General features: G+C 40.0%; 1 protein-coding gene and 1 long non-coding RNA gene across 5 annotated transcripts in view; one reads left to right on the forward strand and one right to left on the reverse strand.

Annotated features, from left to right (window-relative positions):
* LOC139808007 (uncharacterized) overlaps positions 1-24,317 on the forward strand; it is a 324,746-nt gene that overhangs the window by 34,983 nt on the left and 265,446 nt on the right. The gene's annotated exons all lie outside the window — the stretch shown is intronic.
* Positions 1-24,317, reverse strand: part of Sli (slit guidance ligand) — a 311,298-nt gene that overhangs the window by 12,555 nt on the left and 274,426 nt on the right. Inside the window, exons 2-21 of one of the 2 annotated variants that reach the window (XM_071769583.1) lie at positions 19,031-19,102; positions 18,574-18,717; positions 11,864-11,935; positions 11,363-11,434; positions 11,044-11,257; positions 10,506-10,669; positions 9,895-9,966; positions 9,711-9,782; positions 9,548-9,619; positions 9,103-9,246; positions 8,776-8,933; positions 5,320-5,470; positions 2,994-3,140; positions 2,059-2,130; positions 1,904-1,975; positions 1,461-1,624; positions 850-1,051; positions 699-770; positions 530-601; positions 9-80 (exon numbers count right to left, since the gene is read on the reverse strand). In XM_071769583.1, coding sequence (XP_071625684.1) covers positions 9-80; positions 530-601; positions 699-770; positions 850-1,051; positions 1,461-1,624; positions 1,904-1,975; positions 2,059-2,130; positions 2,994-3,140; positions 5,320-5,470; positions 8,776-8,933; positions 9,103-9,246; positions 9,548-9,619; positions 9,711-9,782; positions 9,895-9,966; positions 10,506-10,669; positions 11,044-11,257; positions 11,363-11,434; positions 11,864-11,935; positions 18,574-18,717; positions 19,031-19,102 — 2,280 coding nt within the window. Of the gene's footprint in view, positions 1-8; positions 81-529; positions 602-698; positions 771-849; positions 1,052-1,460; positions 1,625-1,903; positions 1,976-2,058; positions 2,131-2,993; positions 3,141-5,319; positions 5,471-8,769; positions 8,934-9,102; positions 9,247-9,547; positions 9,620-9,710; positions 9,783-9,894; positions 9,967-10,505; positions 10,670-11,043; positions 11,258-11,362; positions 11,435-11,863; positions 11,936-18,573; positions 18,718-19,030; positions 19,103-24,317 lie in introns of both variants that reach the window. The other variant, XM_071769582.1, reaches the window with a different exon arrangement.

The raw sequence follows: 24,317 nt of genomic DNA on the forward strand, positions 1-24,317 counted from the left end.
ATACTCACAGATGTGTTATAGACTTGAGATCCTCGAACGCTCCCTCTGGGATGACCGATATGTCGTTACCGTGCAGCGAACTGAAAAGGGCAATGAAATTATAGTGCATATTTTTATCGGCACAGAAAAATTTCAATTCATTATTTTGTTCGACTAGAAAGACTTAAGTAGATATCGACAAAGAATTTACAATCTCCGACGATCGGCCGCGACGTTACGAAATTCTACTTTAGTATCTTCATTTGCAATTAATATTTCCTTGTGCAGCAATTCAAACATTGATTTAATGTAAAAATTTTACTTGATTTTTAATATATCATATATTGTTTTTTTTTTAACTGACAGATTTATTTAATGATTAAAGTAGTTAAATAACTTCAGTTTAACAGCGTAAAACTGACGTATGACCGTCCAACAATCGCCGATCGTGTGAATGGTAAACAAAAGCGTAGAATAGATTTTTTTCGCGGCAGTAAAAGAGGCACGTCATGATGATAACGTTAGTCAAGTATTTGCACACGTGACTCACATTATTCGCAGGTTCTTCAATCCCGCGAGAGCATTTCGTTGCACGCACTGCAGCTTGTTGTAACTGATGATTCTGCAAAAGAGATTCGTATGTCGTACGTTACATAAACGGTTTTGCGAGTCTCCGCCAAGCACTCCTCCCAGGGTAACGGAATAAATGTTCGACTTACAGGTGCGATAGCATTGTGAGATTCCTGAAGGTATCGTTGGACAGCATTCCGATCTGGTTGTTGCTCAGATCCCTGAAAACGAAGCGGACGTTAAACACGGCGAAAGCCGCTTGAAAGATATACAGGAAGGTTGCACGCGTGTTTTATTTACAGTCTGGTGAGAATCCTCAGGTGGTTCAGCCTCTCCGGCTGGATCGTCTTGATGTCGTTCACGTCCAAATACAGCTCGGTGGTTTCCGGTGGAATCCCGCGTGGAATCTCTGTAAGCTGAGACCTCGAACATCTCACCACCGAACCCGCGCAATTACATTGAGGCGGGCAGTAATCGTCACCTAGGCAACCCACGCTGTCGTCTGATGGGTGTAAAATAGTTGGTGGATCGTTAACAGGATTTGCAATTCAGATTACGAATATTATTTTATCGAAGCGAGTAAAGACATGCAATAAAAGCAACTGACTTATTCGTGAATTTTTTTTTCCACTGCGCAGACGACATGTAAATTGAAGGCATAAAACACGCGTTATTCACAGATTCAGATTTAATTAATATGTTATATTGATTTCGATTTTGTATGCGTGCGAATCAGTTTGCATGCAAAACTGTTATCAATTTCACGGGATACGTCATGTTTGTACTCTATTTTGAATTCATAGCGATCAACCGCAAAACGCAATAATACGAATTGCGAGAGTAAGATATATCTATAAGTGGGGTAACAGGTGATGACCAAAATCAATTGTACAATAATGCATTAAACGCACTGTTGCATTTGAATTCGTGGTGCGGAATGTCCTTGATGATGGCATCCTTTAATCGCGGTGGATCGTGACAACGGCCAGTGATTCCAGCTATTTCTCGTTTCCTCAGCCATCCGGCGAACCACGCGAGATAGCAGTTGCACGATAACGGGTTACCTTGCATGTTGCTGCAGATACCGAAAAATATATCAAACGATACAGCAACAATAAGGAGGCAGTAACACGAAGATTATATTCTGATTATTATAGTTGATACGTAATTATTTTAGAGATATAACAGCTTAAGTACTCTAGGCCATGTAACTGCTTGCATTTTCCACAAAGAATAATGAGAAAAAAAAAAGAATATGATACAAAAAGATATTAAAAAAATCTACAGATAACAGTTTCTATGGAGCAAATAATCTTGTTGTAATTTAATTCGTTGAATACTCGCGAATACTTACATGGCGCGTATGTGCGGCATTCCGTCGAACGATCCCTGCATAACGCATGTAATGGAATTACCATGGAGATTCCTACGCAAAGTGAATTATGCGAGTAATCATTTATTGCACGATAGCGTTTTATCAGCGCTACGTTTGCCCAACGAGGTACTTACAGTGTTTTAAGGCTCGGTAGGCCGGAGAACATCTTGTTGTGCACTTCTCGCAGCCTATTCTCGGACAAAAGCCTGCGAAAAGAGAGCTCGTCATATCGTGAAACGAGGCGCGCGACAAAATGGAAAGAGATTGCGAGCTAAGTTGCGTCGCGTTACAATTCGCCGTCACTTTTTACGAGTCAATAAATATTATTCTTCGTGTGCCAACGAGCGTACAAATGTTATGAACATGTTATGAAAGCACGTTTTGGACGTGATATATCCCGCGGAGTGTAACGTTTTTATATTCTTTACATTCCGGATATATCGCCCAAAACTGTTGCTCGACTTCGAAACGCCTCAAAAATATAGCTATCTATAAAGAATTTATGACTATGATTCCTATTATGTATTGGATTATAAATCGTACATAATAAAAATGGTATTGCAGATTCAGTATTTATATGTCATCTGATTTATCATGGTATAATGGGATATTTTTATAAAACAGATGAATTATCAATAACAACAGTTATTTAGCAGTGACTATATAAATACTTTATAAAGTACTTCTAGTACTAATTATAATTTGCAAGTAAAAATTAATGTCTTTCCAATTGGATTTAGCAAACCGCGATACGCAATCAAACAAACACTATACCGCTCAAGTATTTGACAAAAAAAACCACTGGCATTGTTTTAATAATTGTCGCCGGAGACAATACAGCTTTCGAAAATTTCCTGAGAGATTCTTTAAAGTTGGAAATATCGACTAGAAGGCCGCGCTAAGAAAACAATCCTGATGTTACACAGCGGTACTTCTAGAACGGCTTCTATTGTGCCCGCAAAGGCGAAGTTTTCCGGAAAGACAACGACGAAGACGACGACAATGTCGCAAAGAAGAAGTAGATTGTCCTACGAAAGCGGTATAATTCGGAACTCGCGTTGTGACTTACAGGTCGGTGAGATTGTGAGCCCCTTGAAAGGCAGACGCCTCGATGCGCGAGATTTTATTTTTCCTAAGATCCAGATGCTGCAGCTCCGGGAGCTTCTCGAAAAGGCCGTCCGCTTTGATCTTGTCCAGTTCATTGTTGCTCAACAACCTGGCGCGAACACACAAGCGGAAAGGAATGCATGTAGATCGTAGAACGAAGTCACGATTGTCGTGTCGTCGAAATTTGCGTGCACGTACGCGATATGTATGTATGGTTAGTTTGTTACTCGACAACGTAAAAAAAAGGGGCGAAATTGGTACTTTCCGTTCGTTACTCCATCACTTGTTTTCGACTACCCGCCGAGCAATTTATTCGCTACCGCGTTATAACAATGCGCCGCTCAATAAATTTTGCGAATTGCGCGCTGGAATAACTCTCGTGCAGAAATTGGTGCGTTGCAGAACGTTCGTATGATATATATCGAGCAATAGTGTAACTTGCAGTTGATTGTTTTGCTTCGTTCGTAATTAATACGCTCTAACGTTCGGATAAAACTATTAACTGGGGATATGTCGAAGAACAAAAATGTATGTTCCGCGCATGAAATAAAATGAAATAACAAATTGCTGTAGCAATTATTAATAAAGTCCGTTGTTTTATTTTGGAACAAACGATATTAAAGTTCTTAAAAAACTTTTGATTGTAAGGAGAAAGGCAAATTTTACGTCAATATTTATAATATGTGCTGAAACAAAATTTGAATGCAAGATACAAATAAGGTATATAGCAAAGACAAAAGCTAAAAACCCCATATATACTAATAGTAAAATATTAATTTTTGTTCATATAGATCTTTTTGTATGAACTGATGTATTGATTATTGAATGGTATCGAGAAATTAATTTTTTTTTTCATAAAGCGCCGATCCATCGAACGGTCCGAATGCGTAATTTACTGCGAATAATAGTCCAATCTGCATTGTTCTTTTCTCATCGCACTCGACGATTTAATCAGGTGATTATCTGGTTCAACGATCGAATTAATATTCTAACGGAGCGACGAGAATTCTCTACAGACGAATGATATTCATTCTAACCACTCGTCTGGACTGTCCCGACCGATCGATCGACTTGTCCGATACTTGATAATTTGAAACGAACATTTTCTCGTGAAAAGGTAATAATAATCTAGAATGCTGGTATTTAGTGAGATGTTACGTTAGATTAAACTAATTTTTTTAGCAAAGCAGTTTTAAACCAGAAACGTAACTAATTGCCAAACGACATACAATTTGCTCGTAATGCAATGAACTTTATTGCAGTTTCTTCCAGTCGTTATTTATTTTGATTATACGGGCAATTTAATTGGTTTTTCTTTAATTATTTAATTTATTATCTTTCTGACATTTATATTGTTTTCCAATTTCAGCCTGCAATTCATTTACTGACGATCATTAATTCATGTAGTATACGTCTATGTTTATCGTGCTAATTGTTGTTATTAGTCAGAAATAATGACTCGCGCTAATGCCAGTTACTGTATTTATCGATATCAACTTTCATAATCGCATTCCTTAATATCGCTAATATTGTGATTTAATATATGTAATGTATGTATCTACTGCATATATAGATGTAGTGTCATTATTTAGAATATTTATTATTTAGACGAGTAAATGATTTTCCAACTTGCAGACATTATTACTGATAGTGCAGAATAATTATTACTATTAAATATTGTAACGTATAATTATTACCTATTATTTATTAAAAGCTTCTTGTAATATTTTTAATTACGAGAGTAGCAAGTAGCAACGCCTGGCAAAGTAAACGCTATTGTTTAGTATCTGAATATCGAAAGCTTAAACATTTTGGGGTGGAAACATTTTCCTTATTTTAGATCCGTCCTCTACTATCTCTTCATCAACGCAATGTCACACAGTATTTTGGGAAGTACTAAAAATGTTCGCGGTGGCAAGTGCGTTCAGCGTGACAAACATAACTGCACGAAATATATTGCGGATGCTGCTACATCCCGTATGACATAAATTGAGTTTGCCTTTGGTTTTCTCATTTTGCACGCCCCACGTACGTCGCTCAGCGATATAACGACAAGTAAAATATTGTTAGAGGAAGCTTTTTAACGGCAGCTACGTCCTGTCAAGTTCTTTTTTTCTGTTGTCGACGATTTGCTCATCAATGAACGATGAAAAAGTTTACGGAGCTTTTATCCGACAAGACTTTGATAGCATCGGTGATTAGCGTCGGAATTAACAGCGCGCGTTTTCTTTCTCGCGCGGATTTCACGCGTGGTAGTTTAACACGCCATTTAAGAGAAGTATACTTACAAAGTCGACGTGTAAAGCGGCAAGTCTTTCGGTATCGCAGTTAATCTCTTGTTGGAGCAATCGACCGTCGCGCCGTTGCATGTGCACGGTGCGGGGCAAGCGCCAGGCAGAATGCACTCGCCAGCCCTTTTTGTTAACAGCTCCTCGTCACCTGCGGACAAAGTTTCTGGGTAGAGTCGAATTCTAACAATCGCGCCTGAGCAACACTTCCGCACTCGATCACGACTTCGCTCCGACATACGACAGGGATAATGCATACACGTCGGTGCGTAGAGCAGTCGCTGTGATATCCCGTCCCGGCCACAAATAAATGCTGCATTTCTTCGTGAAAATTACGTCGGTCAAATGTATAATTATATCGTAAACGTAATGATGATGATGATGTCGATTCGTTAACGATAAATTTTGATAATGAACAGCGTAATTAACGGCATCGTTAAACGAAACCAGTCGTACGCGTGATGCCGTATGTACTTGCACGTTAATCGAGTGTTTAACGTCGTGCGCGTTAGTGTTGAGGGCTAAATATGTTTATGTATGAGTGCGGCTACGGCAGAAATGATTTATCATCGTATTATACACCACATTACAAATTGCCGAGTGTGATGTACGCATACGTAATTATATCGACGATACACATTGCCAACATGTATATAATGCCGGCTAGCATCTCGCCATTGCGACTGCGTTTTCTCTACGGTGCGGTGGTCGAAATACAATAACGGTTTTCATTCGTCGATCGTTGGGGTCAAAGCGGAAGACAGCGAGAAAATTAAACATCGCGTCGTCAAGAGCTGATTTTTTTCTCTTTTCTGATGTGACTGCGCGCGCGCTTATTTTTCGTTTTATCATATGTTTTCACAAATAAATAAAACTGCATATTAAAAGCTGTTGCTGATAACGTCAATTAAAAGAAAAATATTTATTATTTATTGTATTGAAGAAGAATGCAACGTATAAAGGGTAAAAAAAAAACAGATATTCCATAGAACTACAACACCTTTGTACAATATTTACATTTTATATGAATAATAAAACTGGCAAGAGTTTTGCTCGAGGCGAATAATAAAACGAAGAAGATAAATAAAAAATAAAATTTGCGTGTTCTGTACACAAAGTTAAAACTGATCGATTACTCTCCGTTGTCTCTTCCACCTTCCGCTTCGCCAATACTCTTTACGTACTCGGATAGGAGTGCCGCTTAAGGAGCAACATTTGTTTCCTTCTACGAAAACTAGAAGCACTCTCCTCCTAATTCTCGCGAAATCCTTCGTAATGCAGAAGCAAGGGTATCGTGTAAATTTTTGCCGTGACCGGGGGCGCAAGTTGCGAAAGTTGTCTACGAGTTTAACGCTCGCGACACAAGTTCCTGTTTGCGAAACTACATGTAATAGTTATGCGCATTTATACTGGAATAGGTGCACATATGCGCTATCGAAATGTTTATTTTTCTCAACTCTGAATTGAGTTTTGTGTAAACATGTATGGGGTAAGTTGCAGGGAATGGATATTGCTTTTTTTCAGTGGATTAACTGTATTCGTGCTCCCTGTAATATGCAGTATAACAACCTGTTTCTTTTTTTTTAGAGAGAACTTAAATAAGTCACTATAGCGTATTGCATATTGTGCATATTATTTAAAACAAATTTTCAATCTTTAACAATATCGATCTTTAAATATACTTTATAATGCCAATAGCTTATGACGTTTAATTATGCAAACAAGATATATGTATATATATTTTAAAACATGCATTAACATAGCCGCGAGATAGTTGAGAACTTTTTCTTTATTATATAAAAACTGCTTGTAAGACTATTTGATATTCAAGATGTTAACAAGCAAGATGTTACGCGGTTCTGCTGGGTTTTTTTCGTCTCATCCCTGTGTACAGTAGTATACACGCTTTTCGGAATAGTATGGCGCACAAGGAGAATGCATCCGGGTGAAACTTGAGGCTGCATAAAGGAAGGTTAGATACTTCTGGGTATTATTCTCAAACGGATACGGCAAACACGGATCGCTCCGCAAAAAAATGTGTCGTAAAAGATGCATTCTACAGAGGGACATTCGTACGTTTGCAATAAATTTCTCTAGAATTACGGAGTCGCAAAAAGACAAGGCAAATGCAAACGACCGCACGATGAAAATAACAGAGACATAGAATTCTTGTAATTCCGGAAGTCGCATATCAAAATTTACGGACTGTGATGTAATAAGCACGCTACGAGTGCATCATACGTCCGCATAAAACATGATATATTCGTCGAGGAACTTTTAATGATAGAAAATACAAGTTTGCTCTGATATTGCTATAACGTAAAACTAAAACACTTTAATTTCCTAAAATTTAAAGAGTATCAAAATAGCGATCTCTATTAAAATTACAAATAAATTATAGTTCCTTTTTTTTAGCCAATATTTTTATATATCATGTCTTAACGGTGTAACGTGTTCAAATATATTCTTATGATTTTCTTTCGTGAATATAATATTTAAAGGAAAATTTCATATGTCGGTATAGAAAAATAAAATTTCAAAAAATACATCCTTTTAGGGTACAATTTCTATCTACGTCACTCGTCTGTATGCAGCTTCGTTTCGGTAAATGATTATCATTATGCGAGCGCGAATGAGCTTGGAAGCGTGTCTCTGCGAATGTACATAATAACATTGGCTGACATTAATGCACACCGGGCGGTATTACGGTTAGCAAGATACATCCATCGGCAATTACATGCGCCCGGCAAAGTGACCAGCATTTATCCTACCGTGCGAGAGCATCTATATAGATCGTCTGGTCACTTGTTCCGGACGTGTCGACAAGAACGAAGAAGAATCGAGACAGAGAGAAAGGAGAAGATGTACGTGTCTGGATATGTGATGCAAGAAGCAAACGGGAACGATGGTGGGTGATTTCACATGAATGAAAATGGAAGCCGTGGATCGGATCGGATGTGGCACGTCGTGTGCCATCACGTGTGATTGATAATAAAGTGACACGATCGATCAATTTCAATGGCTTGGGCATCGGCTTTCGATATATCCTTTCTTAGCGAAAGAACGAATATTAATTTATAAATGGTGATACAATCCGATTTCCATTCTGCTTATTCGCTTTCTCTTACCTTTCGTATATAAGGTAATAAGCGCTACTATCGATTTTGAACGCTTTAATAGCCGAGATGAGACAGATGAATAAAACGTTATTTATCCAAATTGTATTGATACAAGGGAAAATGATTAATTCCACACAGATATGAATGTGAATGTAAATGCATAATATGATAATACGAAGATGTCGTGAAATATAAATGCAAGTTAGTGGATAATAGGGTCCTATTTACATTCATCGTGCAATATATCTTCCTCCACATAAACTACCGACCTGTATATTACCCTGCCGAAGTGTTAAGAAGAGATATACCGGAAAAGTCGAATTGTGCTTACCCTTACATTTGAACTTGTCGTCCCGCATCGAATCGATCTTCCGTTTCTGCGCTCTTTTTGGCGTTTCGCATTTAGCGCCGGATGTCTCTATAGGATGCGCGTGAAGATACGCGCTCAGCCAGCGTAGATTGCAATCGCAGATGAACGGATTCCTCGCCAAATGTCTGCGAAAAAAGAATCAAATTACTGGCTGGAGATACATTTCAATGCAGCACAAAATATGTTCTTCGTTAATTATTTCAACAAGAAAAGACTTTTTTATACACTCGCCGAAATTAGGAAATGTTTGTAAGAATTTTTGTAATAATACGACAATATACTAATAATACGAACAGCGTTTTAATGCTCCGCAGGTTGGCAAAAGTCCCATTTGCTAACGAACGTATATTGTTGTCGTACAAAGATAGCAAGGTGAGACTGGTTAAGTCTTTGAACAGGTCTGTTCGTATGCATGATATCTCATTGGCATTCAGTAACCTGAAACAATAAGTTTCGCCATAATTTCCAACAGTTGCCTCGTTGCAATGCTTCACGGGAAAGCGAGAACAATACGTGAAGCCATGAATAAAAACATTTTCTTCAGTGGTTCTAATATGAATTATTAATTCTCGCCTTTTTGAAGTCGACCTCGCATCATGCAATAGAAAACTATACCTAACCCAGCCTAATCTATTTCAATTTATTAACTTTAATAAGACTGACTTCCATGCAATTATTCGTTTTATTCGTTTTGAATTTTATTCATTAAATTTATGGCTTTCTTTTCTTATCTACTCACAATAACTGTAGATTTGTCAGGCCTTGGAAAAGACCAGCTGGCAGCTCAGTAATTTTGTTGCCGTATAGAACTCTGCAAAAAAAGCGTATTTTTATTTATCGTTGCCGTCAAATGGAATAGAATGTTATTTAAAATGTGTCAGTGAAGGAAAAATGATGCATACAGCGATTCGAGGGATTTCAATCCGTGGAAAGCATCCGCCGCTACCTTTTTTATCTGGTTGTTGCTCAGGTCACTACGGGCGAAAAACCGGAAACATATAAAAATATTAAACGTTGCGGTCGACGTGCGCAATAGCGATCTGCAATGTGTGTATGTATTAGAACGGGTCAACGAATATTACTCACATTCTTCGCAATTTTCTGTATGGCGAGAAAGCCTTGGGTGGAATTTCTGTAATGCCATTCTGTTCCAGCCGCCTGCAGGCAATTATGGAAAAACAAATTACACAGATAAGTTAGCGAATCAGCACATTTGTGCTAGTAGCCGCTTCACAAAGTTCTGAGGCTATCGATCGCTTTCTGCTCGTTCGTACTATTTCGTGTTTCACTACTCTTTTCCGCTTTCCACGCATATATACGAAAATATATTGTTCTGTTCGCGTGTCGTACGTATATTATTAATCTTGGACTTTATAAAATTATTTGTGACTATCGATTTTACACAAAATTATCTTGGAAAAATTATTAATTATTAAAAATCGCGATTTTATAAATAAAATATTTAATAAAATATTAAATAAAAATTTAAATAAAAGAAATATTTAATTTGCCATTAATTTGCTATATCCCGTGCAACTACAAATACCAAATAAGGGATGAAATAAAGCGTACTTGAGAAAGCAACGTACAAGTTCAGTCAATCCGCGTTATCGATAATACTCGCGAGTGAGAAATAAATCTCATTGTCAGAATGAAGAACAGGTACAATGCGCGAACATGGCGCGAGTTTTACTTACAATTCACTGGTGTCCTCGGGAAGGTGGGTTGGCACTTTCGTCAAGGAGTTCTCTCTGCAATCGACGATCCCATCAGCGCATTTACAAGGATGCGGGCATTGGGGCTCAGCGCTGCATTCCGATCCCGTTCTCTCGACCAGGCCTGAACACTTGAACTCGTGCTCCTGCAAATAATAAGTTTAGAAGTCGTATTAGACACGAATTGGGTTAATAAAAGGCGATATTGATATACTTAACAATCACAGAAATGTTCTTTAAAAATTTCTTTTCTCATACAATGTTCGGTTTAAAAGTGAAATACTTAGTAAATTAAAAGATCCAACAGAGAGAGGAGAGAGAGCTAACACACGTACAAGTATATATGCACATATAATTTAATAAGAACATATTTATAATATATGTAACATATTTATGTATTAATGTAAAATGTAATGCAATGTATAAATTGCTTATATAAATTCTGACGAGAAATGAACATTTGCGGGTTTTGCAAACCAGAATTCAATAGACGGTAACATAATTCTTTAGTCAGACTCACCTGCACATCGGCAAGACTGCGATCCTTGAGATGAGCCGGAGATGCACATCGTGTATGTTGCCCCAGGCGAGGATAAGTCCGCAAATGACGCGATAACCATGCTAAATGGCAATCGCAAGCTAAAGCGTTATCCGCAAGCTTCAAAGTTCGCAAATGCGACAAGCCGTTCAGCATCTCCTTACCGAGCGTTACAAGTTTGTTATTGTTCAGCATTCTAAAATAAATAATTGATTTGACATGTTATATTCGCTCGGACATGAAATAATTTTCATGTGAAACACATAATCTAAATAATTTTAACGAATTCGTGTATACTTACAATATTTCCAAGTCTTTCAGTTCTCGTATCGAAGCCTCGTCCACGCAGGTCAGCACATTGTTGTCAAGTAATCTACGAAGAGAAAGTAAAATTTTATAATTTCCAAATAAATTTAATTTTCATAAGCGTCTTATGTATTTATATGAGATGATTATGCAAGAGATACGAATCATATATTTCAAAAAAATTTCTAAGCTATGTTTTAAATATTAGAGTTGTCTGACCATATGACATTTTACTACTTAAACTGATAGATGATGTAGAAAAAGATTTACAGCAAAGAACAATTATATGTTACAGTAGATTTAAAAGACAAACTCAATCGTAAGTTTTATCTGAAATTTTATCACAGCTTTATCTGTAATGCGAGTAGAGTTGTCATATGTAAAACATCTTGAGCATAGTTTACAATGGGCTACTAGACTATGACTAAATGGCCTCGAGAGAGATTATTACGGAACAATCTGTCTTTGTGGCAAGCACATCCGATAAGATACTTACAAATGTCTGAGAGCGGACACTCCTCTGAGAGTCTTCGGTCCTATGGTGGCGATCTGATTGTGGCTAAGATCTCTGTGAAACAGAATACAATTTTTTCAAAATTGTGGTTTAAACTATTTGTTTTTAACGTAACGTATTTGTTTTGTCTCGTAACTATTATTTTAAAATTAATATAACTCATAGTATTATAAAATCATATTATATCTAATATAATTAAAGAAGAATAATCAAACATAAACAATCTATTAAAAATATAATTCTACTACATGCCATTTTTTTAAATATTATTAAAAAGATATAAAAACTTTTTTCTGCTTTTTCTCTTCAATTTCCAAATTTATATTTTGAAAGAAAGATTAACTTATATTGAATAACACATATTTTATAATTAAAAAATATTTTTTATAAAAAAATATATCATTAATTAACAATGTGATATTTATGAGATATATTCAATTTCTGTTTGTGAATTAATTTGTAACAAATCAAGTTAAGTTTTCCATTCGTATTCGAAATCAGTGTTTTGTCCCAATTTTCCACACATGTAATTATTGCAGGCGTGTATTCGAAAACTATCAGAGCCCATCATGTTCGGCAGAATCGCGTTAACTCGCGACTGTTCATTGACCTCTCAGCATTTATGTTCTTGAAGGCGGACGACCACGTTCACCATCATCGGTGCAACACCCGCTCGTTCCACTTTATTGTGGTGGCTGTAGTCGCGAGTTCGTCCTACATTTTCGATCAATTATTCAAGAGCGTCAAATGCCGCGGCAAGTGCCTCCTCGGCGTGCGCGATTATCCTTCAGTCCAGAAAGTTGCCGCTCGTGCGTGTGACCGGTTACACGTGCACCAGACCATCACGTGAGTGGCTATAGACTTCGCAAGTACTTCTCATCGCGGTCGGGATCGTTACCCACGTAACGAGTGACCATTTCCACGGTCTCACGCGACAGCCGGCTGCTTACGAATTATCTTAACATATTCCATAGTCGGAGTCTTAAAGCTCGGAGCTTGCTCGGAGCATGCTCTGAGACCCCGAGCTACTCCAAAATCGACTCGCAAACTATTTCTAAAAAGATATTTACTGTACGGATGTGTACGTGATATTGGTCGTCCTTTTTTCCCCGCAAGATAGATATTAAAAATTTAACATTTATTTATGTACACCTAATCATATATTGTATTTAAAAATTATGTTATAAGTGACATTTTATCATATACATATATCAAAATAATAATAACATTTATTTTATCCTGTTCGCGCGTGCGGAAGTATTCACTATATAATTAAACACGCTAATAAAAGAACGCAAATAAAAGAATAAGGGTTAGCAAATAATTGAATCGTCTTCCATTGATATGGAAAGACATCTTCGAACGATCGAGGGTTAGACAAATGGTGCGGTTGGAGCCCCTCGAAAAGTGTGCGGATATCGTGGAACCTCGAAACCTCTTCTCGAGGTCTGAGTTAACCAGAGGCTTGTGATGATAGGTTGGGGTCTCGGAGTACGGCTCGCCATTGACTATCCATTGGCTTGGAACTCGCAATCTGTAATTATGTTCGCGAGGGAACGCGAGGAGGGTTGTGGTGGGCGAAAGAAGAACAACAAAAAACGCGAAACGGGGAATGAGACGGAGGGAGCGGGGGAGAAAGAGAGAAAGACGACGAGGGACGTAAGGTGAGAGTGCGAGACTGGGAGATTGAACTCCCAGTTCGCTCGAGCCAATTCAGAAAGTAATTACCGAATTTCGACGCGCGGCCACGTTTGCACCGAACGCACAAAGGGAACTCGCGGTCATTCGCGTTCGAGTTGGTCGGCGCGAAATATTATTGTCCCCGTAGAAGTTTGATCGTGCGATCGAATAAACGTTTGTCACACGTCGCGCAATAAAAGTTTATCTCTCTAGAGTACTTTCGCGGAACTATGCAACGAATTAAAAACGGTTTTATAACTATCCATTTATTGATCATCGGAAACTTTGTACTTGACTATTCCTATTTGTTACTTGTCGGCAAAAGTATTCTTCAAAATTATTTCAAGAGAGACGTGCATATCTGCTAATGAATTATAGATGTATTCTATCCTATATATAATTTAATAAATTGGTAGGATGTGCAACAAGAGATGCATGCGAGAAATATGAGAATGCATAAGCTGGAATTGAGTACCCTCACATACAGAAATTTGGGATATTAAATTCTCACTGCGCCCGATCCAATCGCAAAAAGCAATCTCCGAATTTCCAAGTGCCCACACATCATTCTACAAAAGGAACATGCTAAAGTCTGTTTCGAAACATCGCTCATTATCTCAACCGATTGATTACGAAAATCAACGAATCGCTAGTGTGTATAATCAGATAAAAGTAAGATAAATAGAAACACGCGTACAAAAATACATATAATTAAATCGCAAATTAATTCGCGTTCACGGAAATAATACAATACAGAATCAGTCGGATAACAAACAAAACTATGTAAAATTATGAAGTAAACAAAACGTTTAACACCGCACGTTTGAAATTTACAAAGATGAGACACTCTAAATAGATTCACGATGCATGACCGTCGTCAGAGTCGACAAGCTAGGCAAGCTCAAAGAATAGACGACGGTAATAAGCTGCGATAATAATCAACAGGGAAAACAAGCATATCGAGCTCTTGCTTTATGTGCTTTTCGAGGTATGTAAGTCGGGGGGGGGGGGGACCTGGGAAACCTCTCAACTCACTCGAGCCAATTCAGAAAGCAATTACCGAATTTCGACGTGGCCGGGCCAGCGCGAAACTAACAAAAGGACTCGCCGGTCCTCGCCTCTCGCGAACGGTCCATCCAATTCCGAATGTTGCCGGCGCCGCAAACTGTGTTACCGCGATAAGAACGGGACGAAACGAGATCGGACGTTTCGCACGTATCGTCCACCTTTGTTTATCAGAAACCCTCGCGCCTTGCGATCTTTTTCGTCTCGCAGCCGATGACACGATCGCGCTGCCGCAAGGGATTGCGAAACTTCAGGGAGAGAGGTCGACGTCGCGACATCGAGGATCGCAATCTCTCAGTGGACGACCGCGCATTCTTCGGACGCAACTTTAGGATGTTACGCAGGAACATTCGTAACAACGTTCCTGCGTATGCGGTAAACTGGTTTTAATAGCTTCCACAACGACGCCCTACGCTGGGATTCCTGGCATTTTCCGCTTAGCATATTTGCGACATGAGTTGGAAAACTGTGGCTGTCTGAAAACTTGGCGTGTGCTCTCGAGTAGACATTCTCTCGTGTAACGACTTCTAGCGTCTGTAAAATTTGTTAAAAATTAATTTTCTGGACTAAAAAATAAAGATGTGAAACAGCGTGTCAAGAGCGGTAGTTATAGCCACATTCGATGAATGTACGAAAATGTTACACAATATTATTAACGCGATTTTACATCCGGGTCGCATGTGACGTAAGGCCATAACGTCGGGGATGAGAGGGATTTATTGCAAGGGCCGTGTATAATACAGTGTATTACGATCGTCGGGATACACGATAACAACTGCACGATAATTATTACAGGCATTACAGCCGCTCTCTTGAGCGATAAACAGAGATTGTGCGCGCAGCTCCTTGTATGAAGGGCCTATAATTTGTCGACGTCCGAAAATCACCGTGGTCTCCACCGTGGTTCTCGAATTTTATCGCTCTAAATCATTCGCGCGACCGCGCGCGCGGGTTCGGTTCTCGGCGGACGTTTGTCCTGGTTATTATCAGCTTAAGCGTACAGGGGACAAATGCTGCGAGCGTCGTAAAATATCAGCTTGCTGTCTCCTATGTATCGCGTTACAAGCGCCGCAATACGGCCGCACGGCGGAGTGATACTAATCAACGGAGTGTCCGCGCCCCTTTCCATTGTGTCAAACCATTTATTACCACGTAGGTTTCATCCTCTTACCGCATGGAATACCGTACCTTTCTGCGTTTGCGCGATGAGTTAATTATACGTTACGTTCACCGCGACTTGCCCACACCCCCCCTGGCCCTGGCTCGACGTTCCCGCGTCGAATTTACGAGACGAGCACATAATTAAGTCCACGTAGCTTTTGGGTGTGCGTTAAGGAGAGCCTGATTAATCGCTCGTTCACTTATCGCTCAATTATCAGGCCCACGAGCCTGTATTGGCGGTAACTTTCTGAATCATGCTTGTTCGGGGATTTAGTTGTATATTACTAGGAAGATATGTACAGAAAAGAAACGTACTAAAATAATTTAGAGATATAATATCAGTTTGTTCTTCAGTTAGATCGTTTGAACAAAGAACAAAATCCGACATCTGGCATACTTGCAAAAAGAGAAGATAGCGAGTTTTGTACTAAGAGCGAGGTCTGATTTAATATATATAAATTGAAGAGAAACATCTTCGAAGAGAACTGTAGAATAAGCTGCCGTTGGAATTGCGAGTTTCCGAGAGTTTCGGAATAGCGGCCGGCACAGCGCGTGAATTAGCATCTTCCACTTCGCGATTTTAACGCTGGTTTATCCGCGTTGGATGAAGGATTATCGCGCATCCAAACCCGCCCGTGAGAATCTCACCGTAAGGTCGCAACATAATACGTCCCTTTGTAAGGTGGCTGATCCAGCCTTATCGTCAGAAACTGTAGGTTGTGCCCGAGCGAAGCGGAGCCTCGAGACGGGAAGTTTCGAGTCCCGTCCATCTTGCCCACTTTGCAGGATGATAGATGGACGATCTCCTCCTCCTTCTCTGCTTTCTCCTTTTTTCTCCCCTTTCCTTTTTTGCTCTTTGCCGCTCCTCTTGTCTCTCTTTTTCTGCCTCCGCTCTCTCTCTCTCCCTCCCTTCCTCTCTCTTTCTCTCTTTCTCTCTGGATCCCGCCACCATGTCATCCACGAGGCGAGGAGGAGGCTCGCGCACTTTTTGACCGCGCGGCTGGCAGCTGCCGGGAACACCAGGAACCTCCGAACGGAAACGGTTCGTGCCCACTCGATCGCGATAAAGGCACGATATCGCCGCTCGTCAGGCCGGCCTGTCTCTATTTTGTTTTTCTCTGCAACCGTGGTAGCGCGTCGTGCCGCGTTTGATTGAGATTCCGGATCGAGAAGAATGTTACGGCGCGCGTTCGAAGGAAAAGCAACGAGCGAACGGACGGACGAGCCGGGACGAGCGTAATCACGGGATCGGAATTTCTTATGACATCAAGGTGGCTCTTCTCGTTAGCGAGAGGCGAACCGTATGTCGGATACGGAGAAAACCAGTCATGTCGCTGAGAAGAGGTCGGTTCGCTCTCGACGGATAGCTTATGGATGAGCATAATTTGTGTATACGGAACACAGCTCGCGACGGCTACGTGTTCTTTCGATACTATCGCTCCCTGAGATCGTGCAGCCGTGGCCACGAGTATTCTGTACTCGGAAATATCTTTAATAAATTGTGGCAAGTAAAACCGGTCAGTGATCGAATCACAAATGGCAGTAACTTCTTTCAGCGGTTGATTGGCAATTATTTCTTGGTGTTCATTAGAGAATCCAATAATGCAGAATTTACCTTTAGTGCTTTAGTATTCGAGAATATTGATGCACGCGACTGGTTTTGACTTGCCACGCTTTATTAAAGATTCATGTATAACGCGCAGCACCACCGATGTTATCATTTCTAAGTAATGACTTCATCGATCTTTGCACCTGGCAAATGTCTAAAATCGTACATTCCCCTTTTCATTTCGCCTCTACCGTTACTGAATCAGGTCTCGCTAATAAGACAGTCGGCAAGCGATAAGCGTGTTCGTACTCAAGCAGTCGGTTACGTAAGATAGGAAATACTTTGGTGAGTCGCGTGCTGAGGCAAATGCAAGCGTCGGCGTTGCATATGGAACGATCGCCTTTAAGAAGCTAAAGCCCGGGGTGAAAAGTCGCGTATGCAGCGGCGCGTACATTCGATCGAGAAGTCTCGCGTGGCAGGTTACACAAACCCTCGGCTTTCCCTTGCCCCTCTTACAGTACATACGTACATACGGTAGATATGTAGGCCGTCGTCTGAAAAGTTTATACAATATAAACTCCCCCACCCCCTCCCGCTGTCGTCGCGCTTGATACAATGATGAGGAAGAGAGATAGAGAGAGAAAGAGGCAGAGACGAATGTTGAGGTCGCAATTCGCAATACACGTGCGTGTTATGCGTGTCTGGAATCTGACATTCGGACTGATCTCACGTGTAATTATTCTCCCGAGATTTCGCTTACCGAGAAACCTGCGATCCCCTCGCGCGCGAAATACCAGCGCGGATGTTGCTACGATATTGCAAACTTTCATGATGTTGTAGACATCGTTGCAACATCGCTCGTATCTCGCAATGCCGCTGCGCCATTTATACCCGCACGCGTTATGTACCGTATACCGCTGACAGATCGCATAAATTCCGTGGCATAATACGCTCGCGGCTCTTAATGAATTCTGTTCTTACGCTCGTCGATATCTTGCGGCGGCGATGAAATATTTCAAATTCGCAATATTGCTGTAATAATGCCCCGTCAAACCTGTTAGCAAGACGCTAATATGTAACGTTAACCGATCATGAATGTCGGAAGATATTTATCCGTAATTATCTATTGCGTAAATGAAGTCCGATTGTCGACAAATCTATTCAGAATTGCGCAGTCTTGATCGATCTGTAATGCCGTAATAACAATTCGCATGATAATACGTTCAATCGTACTCACAGGCGTTTTAAGTTCATCATATTACTGAAGAGAAGATCGGGCAAGTGACGTATTTGATTGTTGTTTAGCCGTAGCTTTTCCACTGCCACCAAATCTTGGAAAGCCCCTCTTTCGATGGTATGTATTTGATTGTTTGAAAGCAACCTGCAAATTCAAAGTATTCCAATATAGATATGTAGAACCAATAAGAAAGAAAATGTTATGGTAATCAACACGTACAATTTTATACATATATCAATATGAAAATAATATGCATTAAAATTTGTACGTTTGTGACTATTACATTAATTGATATAATCTCGAAACTCTTAATTATATTTCAGACATAATTTTTCTTGATTTAAATGCAGCCATAAGAAGAACTATAAAAATTAATGCAACCTGATCAATAATATGTATTCGTTATCTATTTGACGATTACTACTAAGAGAACTATGAGAATTAAGAATACACTTACAAAACGTGAAGTGTTGCCATGTCTTCAAAATCTGTCTTGAATATCACCGATACATTATTTCCTTGAAGATCTCTGCAACAAGAAGAACAAAGTCGATGTTAGTATTTCGATCCTTAACAAGTAAAAAATAATTTTGTAACTCTATTACACACATTCATCGCTAAATTCAGTAATTAATAATCCGACAAATGGAATATACACGCTGCTTCATGTGTAATTATATCCGTTTATCGTGCAGATAAGCAAAAGAAGTTTAAAAGTTTTATTCCCGATATAATGTAATTTTCACGCCACAAGATTCATTAACATACAGCTCTAATCGACTCAGCATTCTCAGCAAACTCAGTTCTGTATCCACTCGATCCACTCTTAACGCGGAATGAAAGCTGAACAATCGTACTACGCGAGGAGTGAGAGTGACGAGCACGCGGTATCGCCGTTCTGCCAATAAAGGGTTATACCACTCCGTTGCGAGAAAGCGTGAATTTACTCTTCATGTCGAAAAAGGAGAAGACCGTGAAGTAGCCGTCAAACACAGCCGTACGCCAAGCGTCTGCCTCCCTCGGGGAAGTTATTAAGGCCTTATTAAATTGGTTCCTTTTCCCGTGGAAACTTTTTACCTGACAAAAAGCTCGGGGTAAGAGCGAGTAACAAAGTCAGCCTACGAGAGCGCTTTCTCCTCTCAGCGCGGATTTCTCCTTTCTGGCCCGACGACCGGCGTAAATTATTCCCTCGTTTTCGTCTACTGACGTGTAATTCTCCACCGACGACAAAATGACGGACTTATATTTCCGGAATCTCCACGTCTTGTATGTGGAATTTAATGCTTGTATGAATACTCGATAAAATGTGATTTTTTTCGAGTTGCTTTTCATCAGTAGATCTCTTTTAAATAGACAAACGCAATGTTACAGAATTGTGTTATTCCATTCTCAGATTACACGATTTTTTTGTCTTGTTTGAATTTCATGACATTATTCTATTTTATTTGTTTTAATAAACATTTCTCTATTGCAGAATTAATTTAATTTTTATTATTTATATAGAATGTCGCGAATATATATGTATAAATATACTCGTAAATAAATATTTGTCAAATGGTACGGTAGCAATTATAATTTGAGAAATTCTCGCAGATATATTTTAAGAGAAATAAGTGTGATAAAATTAGAAAAAAATCTCTCCTGCTGAGTCAGTTGCAAGCTAGTTAATTATACTACCCCACGGTAATGACTATGAATACTTCCCGCTAACTCTATTAAGATATTAAGCGCCCTCCTTAATACGTTGCAGGTAATATCTAATTACGAATCATTATACTTGAAGGAAGCTGAAAATACCTCCCGCAGGAGGAGTATGGCCAATCGCATTATGGAATCGAGGCCCATCGAACCTCGACGCATAATCCACTTTATCGCCGATTCGATTAATTCTCGACGGGATAAAACGGTGACGGCTACCCAGCGTCTAACGAGAGCTTTAGGAGCTACCTAACGAACGATGTCACTTTTCCTGTTATCGTTGTCACTACTTCCCATGGTTCTTTTGTGGAACGAGAGCGATGAACGCCATTATGACGAACAAACAATGTCATCGCTAGAATAGCATTGTAATAATTTAGCTTCCGCTTTTATATCATATAAAGAGTATAGATGGTTAAAATTGCTTTTCTTATCTATAACGTGCCATGCATTATAAAATCTTTGTTTTGGATTTATAAAAGAATCTCTTATATTGTCTTTTTTGTTAAAACCTTTGTAAGATATTTCTTGTAATAACGCAAATAACGCAAGATCATTTTATTATCTTCATTTCATTATCTAGTGATCGAATGCGAACGCAAGTTTAAACCGCGCTGCCTTTTCCTCGTTATTACTGCAATCATTCAAAGTCGTCGACGACATCCTCCATAACGAAATATCGCGGTTCGCGAACTACCCGCCAACTCGTAGAATGAGACAGAAACTTGGCGTGTGCCGTTTGCACGACGGATTTGCGCTTCTAGGAACGTTAATGTGGCCTTTCGCGGGGACCCCGTCATCTTATGTGGTGTTACGCTCAATTAAAATAGCGCGGCGTCTTCTCGGAAAGTAATAACGGTAATCGTTCGGGTAATCGTCTTGTATGGGGAACCTTTGCCCAGCGAACTGAATGGAGGAGTGTTTGAACGGTGCAAAGGCTCGCGGATCGGTTGCCCGAAGCGACAGTTTGCAATTCGTCGTTACAACGAGACAAAATTTCGCAATATGCTGGTGTTCATCGTATTTATTCTGTAAATATCTGTGTTGTTCTATCGACAAGAATATTTACCAGGTGTCACCTAAGGTCGAGGATAATTTACTCAACTTTCTTGAGATAAAGTAAAACAAGCGTCTATCGCTTTGTCCATACAGCGATAGTCATTTAAAATTAGTGTGTCTACGTAATTAGAGCTTAACAGTAATTAATAAAAAAAACCTTTAAATCCGAGCATCGGAAATTCATTTAGAATGCATCGATACTTAAAAAAATTGATACAGTTCTGAGTTGTTGAATGGAAATGCACACGGGGCAATATATTACGATACACAGATCATTAAGCGACTTGCGGTAAATTAAATGTAATCAATAAAATAAATTCCGAACGATTTTATTAAATGAAGAATATAAACTATTGTCTCAAATTCGTAAATAGTGGCGACAGTAACGCCCGTCGTACAGATTGATACGAAGATGCAACGTATAATTATTTAAAAAACAAATTAGATAATCCTGACAGATCAATCGCTGCTATCGATGATAGCTATCCGCGCGTTTTCGCGATTTAAACCGTATAAATCTCGTAATTCGATTCGATCGCTACAATGACGCCCGTCGGAAGTCCAATAACATCTTGGGAGGCGCAATTTTCATCTTGCACTTTTGCCAGGCGGCTCACGTAGCGGCTAACGAAATTACATCTCGCGTCGCCAACCGGGACATCTGCTAAATACGTTTCCATGGGTTTTCATGAAGGCGAGAGCAGAAGGGACGCGAGATGGGAGGGAGGGTACTTGACGGTAGTAAATCTGATGGGGGACGGTGGTGAGAATCTGAAGGAACAGAAGGGGGCAGTCAGAGTGTGACGGGCTTGGTAGACAACGTCCAAGAATAAGGTGTTGGTAGCGCGTGTCTATATTTGAGTTGTGGCGGGATGAGAACAGGACAGAGACGCGACGGGAGGGAGGATAGGCTGCTGGCAGATGTAATCAAAGTTTGCAGACAACCGCCCCGAACGAGAGCCTCTGCGTGGAATCCACCAGGGCGAGGAACACAGGGGATACAGCCGCGGGATCGGCCGGATATCCGGTCGTATCTCACACGCGGCGCGGCGCCGCGCCGCGTCGCGCGCCGCGTCGTCGTGTCGATACGCCTGCTTAATGTCGTAGAAATGTCTCCGGCGGAGATAAGGGAGAGAATCGAGCCGCGACAAGGTGAGACGAGTCTATGGGGAGGATCGGTACGAGCTTCGATTTTCTCGCGAACCGGAGCTGTTCGCTCCGTGTTCCCGCCGGGGATCTGGGAATCGAATGATTTATGGGTAGTGATTATATTCAGACTTGGCGCGCGCGCGCGCGCGCGTGCTGGTATCATGTGTCTGTATGTGTAACTGCTAGGAAATACCGCGACGTAATCCGCCATTTACTACTCGCGCGCCGGATGTTTGGTGGATGCAAAGTAATTCATCGATCGCGACGTGATATTGACAGTTAACGATGATGGTTCGCCACACGTTAAGTCTCATCACTCTCATCAGTTTTCAATTCCAATTTATCAGGGGGAGGTTTCAGTTTGATCATATAATTACGAATAATACGCAATATTTATAAGTACTAAGAAAGTGATTAATACGCTATTTAATATATGTAATTTATAATTATATGATTTATAATTATTTAAAATATAAAAGATCTAGAAAAATGTAGAATTCAAAGTATAGACTTATTGTTTAAAATACTCAATCTAATCTTTGTAGCGCTAAATAATTTAAGAATATTTGTAGCAGAGACGTTCTGCATTTTTCAGATTATTTCAGTGCAATCTGCTCGACACAGTGAGATATGAAAATTCTCACAGTCCAATAACGTACTTCAGTTTGTTTATGTCTCACACACAATTGCACTACTTTTCTTTTATAAAGTTACGAATTCGACGCGTAATAACGCACACCTTATGGTAATAATATCTGCTTGCAAGCCGATTTATTTCTCGGGGAAATACCGTTTTCACTCGATAGATCGTATTCTAGATTTCCAACGCATTCATAGCGCCTGAAATCGTACATCCAGATAAGTTGAATTACATTTAGAGCGACTGTTCGTTTCTGCGATTGGATTCCTGCTCCATCCCGCAAAAATTTCACAGCGAACAAAATGAAGAGCGGACAGAGCTGTACAGCGAAAACATCACGTCAGATAAGAAAAAGAACCGTCGCTCTCGGGGAGAAAATATAGTCTTCTGTAGTATTCTGCACGTCGGCGCAGAAATGCAAATGGAATCTCTTGATTGAGTTTGCTAGCAAGGCATCGACTTGGTGTCTCTAGATCAGCAAAGGTGAAAAAAGGCGAGCGGCATCGAGTCGATTTGACATATCGACGGCTTTCCGCTCGACTCGCTATTCTCGAATAATCGCGACACATGGAATGGAAAGAATGTGAGTGGCGCACACACGATGCATTCCATAAGTGAACAATTGGACAGCTTACAAAAACTAGACCTCACTTATAATTGAAATCTTACTGCTGTTATCTTCTATACATTTTGTTAAATTGTAAGCATTTAAATGTAATACAAAATATACATTATGTCCACTTAATATAGATTTCCTAATATACGAACAACAGATTATATAACTGTCTCGTTAAATAATAGATGACTAAAACTTCTGTGCATATTACGAGACAATAATTGTGAGTTGAAAATGAGGACCGTTGATTCACAGTATAATAGTTTGGCGCGGAAAGCGGATGGCATTTACTGACTGTCGTTTTGTGTTCCGTACCAGAACAATGCAATTAACATGGTGTTTAAACTTAAGCTTTGGCCGTATTACCGTGGAAACTTATTGCGGCGACGGAGGTTGAAGCGCAATAAGCGCACGCTGACTTCTGTCGCTGAAACAGTCAGACGGAGATTCTACGCTGTAATGCAACGTCGCCGCGCCGGGTCCGCGTTTGAATTTATCGGGCTGGCATGCCTCCAGATGAAATTTCTTTTTTGTCTCGTTCCGGCCGGTCATTTCTCACCTCAGGCCGCGTCGGTGTGTATC

Source organism: Temnothorax longispinosus, chromosome 2 (assembly GCF_030848805.1).
Source record: "Temnothorax longispinosus isolate EJ_2023e chromosome 2, Tlon_JGU_v1, whole genome shotgun sequence".
Classification (NCBI taxonomy): Eukaryota; Metazoa; Arthropoda; class Insecta; order Hymenoptera; family Formicidae; genus Temnothorax; species Temnothorax longispinosus.